The 12,366-nt window shown below is 35.9% G+C and overlaps 1 protein-coding gene across 26 annotated transcripts in view; it reads right to left on the bottom strand.

The window, feature by feature from the left end:
- Positions 1–12,366, bottom strand: part of CCDC18 (coiled-coil domain containing 18) — a 110,259-nt gene that overhangs the window by 27,892 nt on the left and 70,001 nt on the right. For 19 of the 26 annotated variants that reach the window (XM_060411794.1, XM_060411810.1, XM_060411758.1 and 16 more), the window contains 5 exons: positions 11,929–12,096; positions 9,643–9,785; positions 6,676–6,839; positions 6,245–6,458; positions 2,493–2,592 (listed from right to left, as the gene is read on the bottom strand). In XM_060411794.1, coding sequence (XP_060267777.1) covers positions 2,493–2,592; positions 6,245–6,458; positions 6,676–6,839; positions 9,643–9,785; positions 11,929–12,096 — 789 coding nt within the window. The remainder of the gene's footprint in view (positions 1–2,492; positions 2,593–6,244; positions 6,459–6,675; positions 6,840–9,642; positions 9,786–11,928; positions 12,097–12,366) is intronic. The other 7 variants (XM_060411778.1, XM_027972206.3, XM_060411839.1 and 4 more) reach the window with 1 other exon arrangement.

Below are 12,366 nucleotides of genomic sequence, written 5' to 3'. Positions count from 1 at the left end.
CTACTAAATATTTAAGGAAGAAATTATGCCAATTCTTTATACTCTCACAGAAACAGAGGAAGTACTAACTCGTTCTCTAAGGCTAGCATAACCCTAATACCAACACCAGAGACATTATAAAGAAAGAAAACTATAGACCAGTATCTTTCATGAACATAGATATAAAAATTCTCAACAAAATATTAGTGAATCATACTCAAAAATGTATAAAAAGAACTATACTCCACATTTGAAAGTTAATTAATATAACTAATCACATTAAGAAAAAAAAAAATCACAGAGGAACCAGAGATCAAATTCCTAACATCCACTGGATCATAGAGAAAGCAAGGGAATTCCAAAAACATCTACTTCTGCTTCAATGACTACACTAAAGCCTTTGACTGTGTAGATCACCACAAACTGTGGAAAATTCTTCAAGAGATGGGAATACCAGACCACTTTACCTATTTCCTGAGAAACCTGTATGCAGGTCAAGAAGCAATAGTTAGAACTGGACATGAAACAATGGATTGGTTCCAAACTGGCAAAGTAGTACATCAAGGTGTATACTGTCACCCTGTTTATTAAACTTATATGCATAGTATATCATGAGAAATGCTGGGCTGGATGAAGCACAAGCTGGAATCAAAGATTGCTGGGAGAAATATCAATAACCTCAGATATGCAGATGACACTACCCTTATGGCAGAAAAGCCAAGAGCAACTAAACAGCCTCTTGATGAAAGTGAAAGAAGAGAGTGAAAAAGCTGGCTTACAACTGAACAATCATAAAACTAAGATCATGGTATCTGGTCCCATTACTTCAGGGCAAAAAGATGGGGAAAAAGTGGAAACAGTGACAGATTTTATTTTGGGGGGCTCCAAAATCACTGTGGATGGTGACTGCAGCCACAAAATTAAAAGACATTTGCTCCTTAGAGGAAAAGCTATGACAAACCTAGACAGCATGTTAAAAAGGAGAGACATCACTTTGCTGACAAAGGTGTGTATAGTTAAAGTTGTTATATTTCCCGTAGTCATGCATGGAGGGTGTTGGACAATAAAGAAGGCTGAGTGCTGAAGAACTGATGCTTTCAAATTGTGGTGCTGGAGAAGACTCTTGAGAGTCCCTTGGACAGCAAGGAGATCAAACCAGTCAATCCTAAAGGCAATCAACCCTGAATATTTACTGGAAGGACTGTTGCTGAAGCTCCAATACTTTGGCCACCTGATGAGAAGAGTCCACTCATTGGAAAAGACCCTGATGCTGGGAAAGATGGAGGGCAGGAGAAAAAGCAGGTGACAGAGGATAAGATGGCTGGATGGCATCACTGACTCAATGGACATGAGTTTGAACAACCTCTGGGAGATAGTGAAGGACAGGGAAGCCTGGCGTGCTGTAGTATATTGAGTCACAAGGAATTGGACACTACTTAATGACCAAACACAATCAACAACAACTGTATAACATTCTGGAAAGGCAAAACTAGAGACAGCAAAAAGATCACTGGTCACCATGGTTGGGGGAAGAGAGAGAGGGATAAGTAAGTGGAGTACAGGGGATTTTTAAGGCACTGAAGATATTCTGAATGATACCATAATGATGGATTCCTGTCCAATCTCATAGAACGAATAACACAAGAGTGAATGATAATATAAACTATGGATTTTGAGTGATTATGAAATGTCAATGTAGGTTCATCAGCTTTAACAAATACACCATTCTGAAAGGAAATGTTGATAATGGGGGAAGGTTGTGCCTTCTTTGGGGCAGGGTGGGCATGTAGGAAATCTCTGTACCTATTGTTCAATTTTGCTGTGGACCTAAATCTGCTCTAAAAAACTAAAGTCTTATTAAAAAGATGCTGCAGAGCTTCCCTGGTAGTCCAGTGGTTAAGAATCAGTCTACCAACGCAGGCGACACGGGTTCAATCTGATTCCACATGCTGCAGGACAGCTAAGCCCATGTGCCACAATTACTGAGCCAGAGCTCTCGAGCCCACGAGCCACAACTACTCAAGACGACACACCTTAGAGCCTGTGCTCCGCAACAAGAGAAGCTGCTGAAATGAGAAAACCTGTGTACCACAACTAAAGAGTAGCCCCCGTTCACCACAACTAGAGAAAACCCATGCAAAGCAATGAAGAACCAGTGCAGCCAAAAATAAATAAATAAAATTATATTTAAAAAGATGCTGCTAAAAATGCCTTCTGGATATTTCCATTTCTTCAATAAATACTAGTTGAGCAAGTAACTCCTTTCATCACATTTTCTTCTGAGGTTTGGACACTAAGCTAACCTTCACTCCCCAAAATCCACCTGCTGTAAAAATAGCAAAAAAAAAGAGAGAGAGAGAGATGACATATTTCTAATTTAAAAAATACTATGTGCACACAAAAAAGAAATAGCTATAAAAACTACTATTATACCAAAATGATGGGACCTCTGAAACCTCAAGTGATTCTATTTAAACAGAAAATTTCATTAAAATATAGTTAAGAAAACCAACTTGAGCTGCTCTTTGCTTTAGCTCCCAATTTCTCTCCTTAAGTGCCTGATCCATTTCAAGAAGTTCTTGCTTTTTGTCTTCAATCTCCATCTTGCATTCCCTGCAATTTATCAAAGTGAAAAAGACCTAAGCAACTAAGTAGGAATATTATAGTTTTAAAAAATCAAATCAATTGGGTTACCCTTCCTGTAAGTTAAGTGACAGGATACATTCAATTATTTCAGATTGAGAGACTTCAAATTAAAGGAATAATGCATAAAGAAAATGACTGATATCAATACAATTACTTTAATATCGTGTTCTAAAAAGGCACAAGTTAACTTAAATTCTACTTCTGCAGACAATTTAAGCTAAATGCTAAAAGTACTCCCAAGAAATAGGATTGAATCAGTATAAGAATTTTTAAAATATATCTATATTTTAATCTATAGATCAAAGGAGTGTTTGAAAGTCTTTTATATATAACAGCTATGAGTTCGCTATAACTGAACAAGGCATTTATCTCATGGCTGATGTCCTTGATATCCACAGTTTAGTAAATGACCGCTGTATTTCTTACAGGAATTTTACTCAAAATGACACCTTATATTTAGTGAAGTAGTGAAATCTACTACAGAAATATTTTAAATGTTTTTTAAAAAAATTCTAGCCCTCCTAAAACACTAATTTAAGAATAATTTTATATTATAAAGAAACTTAAAATGACATAACTTCAAGATTTATACCACTTTGAAGCTTGTAATCAGAGAATTTTAATTCTGAACTCTAAGTTCTGATATGACAAAGGATGAAAATGTTGTTGATCTTGAATTGTCATATGATTTTCTAGTCTTAAATATGAAACAATATAATAAAGGTACTGAATTTAAAAAGCAGGTTCTGAACTTCTTTAATGAGCTGTTTACTGTTCCCCTAAAAGCCTGAAGAGTTAATACAAGACTAATATTTTAAAAGTAATATTAAATGAATTCTAAAGTAACTCTAATTGCTGTCTATAATAGCTGTGCTTCTAAAATTCAGCTACTAGATAGAATTTTAAGATTTTGTTTTTACTTCTCACATCCATCCATTCCCTTATTTATTTAGTAAATATTTACTGGATGTTTCCTTAATGTCAAGGTTCTATGACTATGGATTTAATAGTCAACAGGATATTTGTCCTTCATCACATGGAGTTTACATTCTACTAGCTCCAGAAGAGATAGACTATAAATAATAAGAAAAATATAAAGTGCTATGTCAGAGCATTAAATACAACGATGAGACAGTGACTGGGAGACTATTCTAGAATAGGTGGTCATGGAAGGGGGGCCCTATGAGGTAATGTGAAGGGTATGAAGAAACTGGCCACACAACAATTGTTTCAGGCTATTTCAGGCCAAAGAAACAGCTATGGCAAAAGTCCTAAAGTGGGAAAAAACTTTGCAAGCTTTAAGTAGAATAAAAAGGTCAGCAGCAAGGAGAACAATATAGAATGAGGCCAGAGAAATAGGCAGAAACATTGTTAGGCAGGACTTTGTATTCTAGGAAAAGGAGCTTGGATTTTTTCTTTTCAACTGTGGTAAAATATACATAAGATTTACCACTTTAACTACTTTAAAGCATACAGTGCAGTTACACTGAATACATTCACAGTGTTGTGTAACCATCATCACTATTTCCAGTACTTTTTCATCACTCTGAATAGAAACCCCATACTCACTGGCAGTTTTCTTCCATTCTCCCTTCGCCTAGTCCCAGACGACAATTAATCTGCTTTCTATCTCTGTGGATTTGCCAATTCTGGATATTTCATATAAATGGAATTATGCAACATGTACGTGGTTTCTTTCATTTAGCATATTTGTAAGGTTTATCCGTGTTGCAGCATGTGTCAGTACTCTATTCCTGTTCATGGCTGATTTGTATGGATATACCACACTGGTTTATCCATTCACAGCTATCAGTATCCATCTGGGTCATTTCCACTTGGTGGCTAATGGGAATAGAGGTCCTACAAACATTTGAGCACAATTTTTGTTTGAATACCTCTTTTCAGTTCTTTTGGGTACTTAAACCTAACAGTGGAATTACTGATTTACAAGGTTAATACTATGTTTAACTCACTGACAAACTGCCAAACTGTTTTCCACAGAGGCTGGAACTTTTAAAATTTCTCATCTGTTATTTTCTATTTGGGTGTTTCGTTTTGTTTTTATTACAGCCACCTTAGTGGGTGTGAAGTGGTATCTCATCGCGGTTTTGATTTATATTTCTGAAGGAGCTTATATTACTCTGAATCTTTTGGGAAGTCATGAGAAAGTTCAAGTAGGAAAGCAATATGATCTGACTTATGTTTTAAATCATAAACTTAAATCCATTCTGTGGAGAATGAATTGTGAGGAAGGTCAAGAATTTAAGCTGGCAGACCAGTTAGGAAGCCTCAGCAACAGACCAGGTGGGAGATGATGATGGCCTGGGCTAAGTAGTAGAAAGGCCAAGAAATCAACAGATTCCAGAATATGCTTTGGAAATAAAGTTGACATAACTTGCTAATTGGGCTTCCTAGGTGGCACTAGTGGTAAAGAACCTGACTGCCAATGCTGGAGACATAAGAGACGTGGGTTTGATCCCTGGGTAGGGAAGATCCCTGGGAGGAGTCTGGCAACTCACTCCAGTATTCTTGCTGGGAAATTCCATGGATAGAGAAGCCTGGTGGGCTACAGTCCTTGGGGTTGCAAAGAGTCAGACACAACTGAAGTGACTTTGCAGGCAAGTTGCTAATAGACTGGATGAAAAAGGGGAGGGAAAGAGATAAGTAATCTTATATATAGATTTCTGATTTAAGCCAATGCATAATGAGTTGGAGGAAGTACAGGGTTATGAATTTTTAAAATGAATTGTTTTAGTCAAGTTTAAGATGCCTCTTTAAAATACTTAAGTGGAGATAGCAAGTAAGTCATTAGATAGGAGTCTGGAGTTTAGAGATGAGGTCATTACTAGACATATGTGTTTACAAGTCTCTGGCACATTGTACTGATATTTAAAGCTACATGAAACTTACTAAGAATGAGTTTGTGAGTAGAAAAGGGAAGGGGTGCTGCACTGAATCAAAGGATACAACATCTAAGTTTCTGGATCACCTTGCTGCTCTCTATCCTGTTTTTTCAATACACATTTCACACCCTGATCTGTTTTCCTTTTCGGAATTTATTTCCCACAACTGGGCTCTAGTCTGGCTCTCCACCCATACTCTCCATAGATGTGTACTGGAACAGTACTTTATGCTATTGCTGCTAATCTAAGAACCATGATTTTAGACTTAGACTTGTGTTTCACTATCTGACTTTTGGCATTTTACTTAATTTTCTCAGTTTTCCCACATGTAAAAAGGTGATAATGTGGAACTTATATTTGCTTGTTGTAAAGAAATGAGATCATATATGAAGTACTTGGCATAGCCTTGGCACATGTTAGTATCACTTTGCTATTAAACACTGCTGTATGCTGGCCCAATCATTTTTTACCACCATGGGATACAGAAGAGGGCCAAAGTAAAATGATCCAAAGACCAGGGATGCAAGTATTAGTCAACAGCAATAGCTGAATTAGTGAGATGGAGCATTGGACGTAATGTCTAGAATGAACCACAGTGAGCTAAAGGCAGTTGAGAAGTTTGGACATCCAGAATTCAACAACAAAGTCTATAATATGACCCAAGGACTAAAGATAATAAAGAGAAATACCTGTTCCTTTCTTAGAATTTAACTCACCTAAGTTCAGCTGTGAGATCCTTTATTGTAGTATATTTTTCCTCTAATGATAATTGAGCCTTCTGCAGAACATCTCTCAATTCCTGGAGTTGTCTTAGAGTACTTTTTAATTCTCCATGAGCATTTTGCAGTTCAGTCTCTAGTGCTTCTCGTTTCTGCAAGGCTTCTGTTAGCTCAGTTTCAGTGTGGTGCTGTAACTTTTCTAAATCCTTCACTGTTAAAAGCAGAGGATAATTTTAGAATTATATATAAGTTACTTGTTACTTAGAACTTTGTAAATAATAACTAAGAATACCCAATTTTATTCATCTATCAGAGTAAGAGACAGGATACCAATGATTATCCTTTTCCCTCATCTCAGATTCTCACTTTATTCCATTTCTTTAAATAGACAATTGCAGGCAGCTAAGCTGAGCTACCCTGTTGCTTACCAGCATTTGTTTTCTTATCTAGTTCTGTCTTTGTCTGTTCTAAAATCATGTCTAACTGAGAGAGATGCATTGCTTTATTTTCTCCATCTCTTTTTAGGTGCATTATTTCTTTTTCCATTTTAGATAGCTCTTCTCTGTATTGATCCATCTCAAGTTTTACTTGCCTAATTAGAAACAAACAAAAAAAAATAAAACAAATAATTAATAGACTGTAATTATGCACCAATTACAAACCACTAAACACATGGGGTTGCAAAGAGTCGGACACAGCTGTGTAACTGAACTGAACTGAAACACAACTAAATGATGTGTTTACTTAGTACATTGCCTGGCACACAGAAGGTACTCAATGAATTAGTTTTCTATCTAGAGATATTTTAATTTTAAAACAGATCCAAGGAGCTGTATAACAGATGTATTTTGACACTAATAGCTCTGGGGAAAGAAAAACAGTTTTATAAATTATAGTTTCAGAAATGAAAGAAGCCAATAGTTGGAAGAGAGAAAAATCCTGCTTCCTGAAGAGAAGGTCTTGGAACTAGAATATATCTTTCTTGTGAAATTTATTCATTTAGTTCATAAGTTTCCTACCAGTAATTAGAACTTATAGGAATTGAATGCACCTTTCAGCTATAATTATGAAAAGTTTTTGTCTAGAAATCAAAGGATGGGTGTAAGAAAACAAAGCAGCAATTATTTCGAAAAAGCAAGATCATAAGTGAGAGGAAGGACTGGGGAGAGGTTGTTGGAGTTATGAAAGAAAACGCAAAGGTGTAAGAGAGTCCCCCTTACAAGAGTGAGTAATACTGTGACTGTCAGACAGCACTAAGAAAATGCTTAAGGTTTTGAAATTATGGATTTAAAGTAAGACTGGTCACTGTAGTTATATTTTTCTCCAGCCTCTGTAAAGATGCAAGCATGAATTATTCTGAGTTGGATTTTTAGTTCTGAGTACCACAGAGTAAGACAAAGTTAAGGGAACAGCTATATGCCAATCAGTGCTTTTAATGAGCAGAATTTAAGCTAGGTAAAGAGAGGAGAAAGGGCATTAGAGAATGAGAAAGTGGTAGATTTGAAGGCTCAGAGGTCCTAGTTACATCAAAGAATTGTTGAATTTGGGGTATTAAAGGGAATGAGGTAATAACATACATGTAGATGAACAGTATTCATATTATGTTGCAATAACAGAGGTATTGGAAATGATAAAATCTACTGTAAACCATGTGCGTGAGTGGATGAAGATCAGCTAGATAGATGTATATTGAAATCCCCAGAATAAAGACAGAACTAGTGTTGGATTCAACTTTAGTAAGTCAGGTGGTCTGCTGGTGTCAGCAACAGTGAAGAATATGATCTGATAACATGAGGTTCATGGTTATGTTATACTATTCCAGATCTCAGTTCTTTGGTACAAGAACTATGGGGGAAAGTTCTTACTTTAGAGGGCTGCAGGGGAAGAAGCAGTGCCCTCAGTGGAGAGTCATACTTCTGTTATAGCAAGAGAAAAAGAAGAGATAGAGAATATAAGAGATGGCTCTCAGTATGGACTGTGAATTCCAGAGGATGAAGTGAAAATCTGTCAGAAGTTCAGATAGGGTGAGAAAAGAAGAGAAAACACATGAGGTTTTGGGGACTTAGTATGAGAGATGAGGGTAATTCTAATGCCAATCTGTTGCTTCTTGTGGTGTCTGAAACAAGCAAAAGTAAAGTTATAAGGCTGAATACTCTTTGTGGAATTAAGATACACAATGGTGGTAAGGCTGCATTAGTGGATACATAACTATTGATGGAAGAAAAGTTTGAAGAACTGTGGCCTTAAACTCAGGCTATCTTCTCAACCCCCTTGAGAGAGTTGAGGACATCTGGGGAAGCAAGTCGTTACTCAAAGCACAAAGGTCTTATCTTTATTTTTGTCAGACGGGGAAAGGGAGTCTGAGGATGTTGTGGTTCAAATGTATAAGTTAACTCCTACTCCTGTTGGTAGAATGGTGGGCTAAGTAAGAGTAAAATACTTTGTCAACTCTTGTCGACAAAACAGAAGCAATCTGGGGAAGCTAGGTATAGCTTTCAGCTCTTAATTCCCTTCTTTTTTTTTTTTTTTTGATGTCTTAGCCCAGTGCAGCCATATTAAATCAGGATCTTTGGAGGTGGGACCTAAGCATCAGTACTTTTTAAAGCTCTTCAGGTGATTTTAATGTTCAATCAATAAAAGTCAGCTTTCTTTTATTAAGTTATTTCCTCCCTATAAACAATTAGAATCCATGAAAATTTTCTATCATCTTTCCCTGTCACTTTTAACATTATTCACAATTTGATTTAATACAACAGTTGCTGAGTTAGTGGTAAAGAACCTGCCTGCCAATGCAGGAGACATAAGAGACGTAGGTTCAATCTCTGATCAGGAAGATCCCCTGCAGAAGGAAATGGCAGCCCAATCCAGGCTTCTTGCCTGGAGAATCACACGGACAGAGGAGCCTGGTGGCCTACAGTCCATGGGGTCACAGTTGGACACACTAAAGCGACTTAGCGCACATAGTATGTATATTGATACCTCACTTTCCCTCTGAAATCTGAAAAACTGAACTCAGATGCATTTCACCTCAAAGGCTTCAGATAAAGCCCTGAGGTTCTGTTTTAACCTTCAGGTTTTTTTCTAGCGTCCCCATTAGGATTAAGATATGAGGTACAAGGAACCACGCTAATTGTTGTGGGAGGACCCTTAAAATAAACCAGATATTATCTTGGCCTTAAGGAACTTACAGTATAGTAAGGAGGGTAAAGAATATTAAACTATAATAAAAAAAGGCATAAGGAAGGATAAAAGGGAGGTATAGGAATACTATAGGAATACAGATCGTGGAGAAATTAATTTCTCAAGCAAACGCTTCACTCAACATTATCGTATTTTGAAACTCAAATATGACTGATGGTAAAACAGGAAGACAAAAACTAACATGTTCATTTTACCTGGTAGTACCAGTAAGCTCAATAATTTTTTGTCTTTTCAAATCTGCTTCATATGTAGCTGCTTCACATTTCTCCTCCATTTTCCTCAACTTTTCAGCTGAACTTTCCCTTTGTTTCTGAAGCTCTTGTTCCAGTTTTGATACCTTGGAAAGCAATTTTTAGTAAATTTTTAAAATTCAAACACAGCCCAATATTCCTCAGAAGAAAAATATTTATATAAATTTGTATCCTAGCTTGTCATTCAATTTCAAAGTAAAGACCAAAAAACTGAGTTTTGGAAATATGAGAGCAAAACTTAATTTTTAATAAGATATTTCATTTATATATTATGCATATTTATAGACATGACCACATCATAACACTAAAATAGGACTTAAAATAATTGGACAAAATAATGATAAATGTTCCTCTTTTCATTATCCTCATGTGAAATGTTCTTTATTCTCTTGTCAAACTATGTTCCTCCCCTTCTTCACGAATTGGCTCATACAGTGAAGGATTCCTAGATTCCCATCTGCCCTCAAACACCACTTGCATTTGCTCCTACTCATTCTTCCTTCTGTTTCACTACACTGAAGGAAGCATTCTTCCCCCTATATGAGTCAAACTACTTCACAGGTGTTCTGGATTCAATTCCTGTCCACTCTCTCAGGAACTTCAAACTACTGACCATCTCTACTCTGCTGTATCTTCAATATCTTTCTTCTGGTTTCTTTACATTAGCATTTACACATGTCTAAGACCTTCCCATCATAAAAACCTTTCCTCCATACCACCTCCAACTACCACTTCTCTTCTTCTCTCTGTAGCTCAACTTCTCAGATTTTTTTCTAAGCTTTTTGTAGTATTTTTCTTTCTTCTCATTCATTCCTCAACCCATAGAAATTGGCCACTCTACAGAAACTGCACTATGTCAAAGGCTTCCATGCAGCTAATTCCAATGGACATTACTCAACCCTCAATTTATTTGACATTACTTGACACTGATTGCAATAGCCCATGACACCAATTATCTCGTATTTCATTAAATACTTTGGCTTCCATGACTGCATCCTTCAGAGCTGCTCTGTTGAAGTCAATCATCTCACCCTTCATTCTATATTCTCTCCCTAGTTAACCTCAGCCACTTTGTTTTCAAAGAATATTTACATGATTGTGATCTCAAAAATTAGTATCTTGCTAATGACTGTAATATCCTCCCTGCTCTTTAAAAACCTCTCACTGAAGAACTCAGAACAGACTATAAGTCATTAATAACCACACCTCCCAACTCAAGTTTCAAGTATAAAATTAAAATAGTAACCAGGGAAAAAGGGAAGGGAACCATGGAAAATTCTACCCACTCTGTGCTTGATTAAATGGCACACTGATTTGCAGAAAAAATCTAAAGATAAGTAAAAATCTGAATAAATCCAACACAAAACCTGTACATAGTGGAACATGAATAAAAAGTAGAAAAATATTTACTAGAAAATTTATCCCAAGTTCTGAAGGAATTTTTAGACATAAACTTCTTTAGACCCTCAAAGAAATCAGAAAAGACAAAAAAGTTTCTTAAATAGCACAAAGAAAATCATCAAACCAAAAATACAAATGTACTGATAGACTTAAGGAAAAAAAAAAAAAAAACAGAAGAAAATCATAAGACATTTACAGAAATAAAATGAATTTCAGAAAGAACAAGAATTACAAGCAATCTTATAAATACTAGAGTCAACAACAAGGAATTTATAAAGAAGAAATCAAACACCGATGAGATGAAGAAATGCTTCAGGATGAAGCTGTGCATCAGGCATAGCAAACAGCAGGTCTAGACTTGAGCAAAAAGGATGGAGAGCCACAGGACAGATGTCTCTAAAGAAGAAAATATAGAATACCTGCCTGATCTCTATGAATATACAGAGAGGAAATTCCTTAGTGCTACTGGAGAGGCTGAGGATAAGTTTAGAATATATAGATTAAAAAGTCATATGAAGGATAAAAAGGTGAGGTGTAGTGAGATTACAGAGAACTATCCTTTTTAATTTATACTCTTCTGTTAAGTTTGATAAGAGAAAAATGAATCAAAAAATGTTAAATATCTGTCAGAAAATTCAGATGAACTTGGGAATGAATGAAAGAAGATTAGATTCTATCATAAAATGTCCCAGGACTCTTTCTTTGGAGTAATAACTCAATATGGTATCTGTGAGGTTTAAACAGCAATTTATATAACTAGCAAAATAAATCTATTATCAATTTAAAACCTTTCTATATCATAACTCCATTTTGACCAATAAAATATACCTGTTTTTCAAGTTTAGTTTGAATGTCTTCTAGCTCTCCATTTCTAATTGTCTCTTGTTGTAACATCTGCTGTTGTTGTTGAAGAGTATGCTGCAGAATAACATTTTGCTCAGCAGTTTCCTGAAGACTGTGATTTTTAATCTTCAGCTCTTTCTGTAAACAATATACCTAACAAATATATGAATTTCTCATTATAATTTCAAATAAAAGCAATAAAATGTCAGTGGTGTCTACCTCATTAGATAATTATCCTCATTTGTCATATGGGACAATTGTATTCATTGCTATAATTTATTATGTGGAAGGGCAGGACTCATGTTTCTGATGAAGATATGTTATTGGGTTGGTGCAAAAGTAACTGCAGTTTTGCACTGTTGAACTTTGCTGTTTGCTATTGGAATACATTCTTAAATAAATGTGGTTATGTTATACACCATT

Source organism: Ovis aries, chromosome 1 (assembly GCF_016772045.2).
Source record: "Ovis aries strain OAR_USU_Benz2616 breed Rambouillet chromosome 1, ARS-UI_Ramb_v3.0, whole genome shotgun sequence".
Taxonomy (NCBI): domain Eukaryota; kingdom Metazoa; phylum Chordata; class Mammalia; order Artiodactyla; family Bovidae; genus Ovis; species Ovis aries.
The sequence above is the reverse complement of the archived record's forward strand: the minus strand, read 5'-3'. Positions and strand labels throughout refer to the sequence as shown.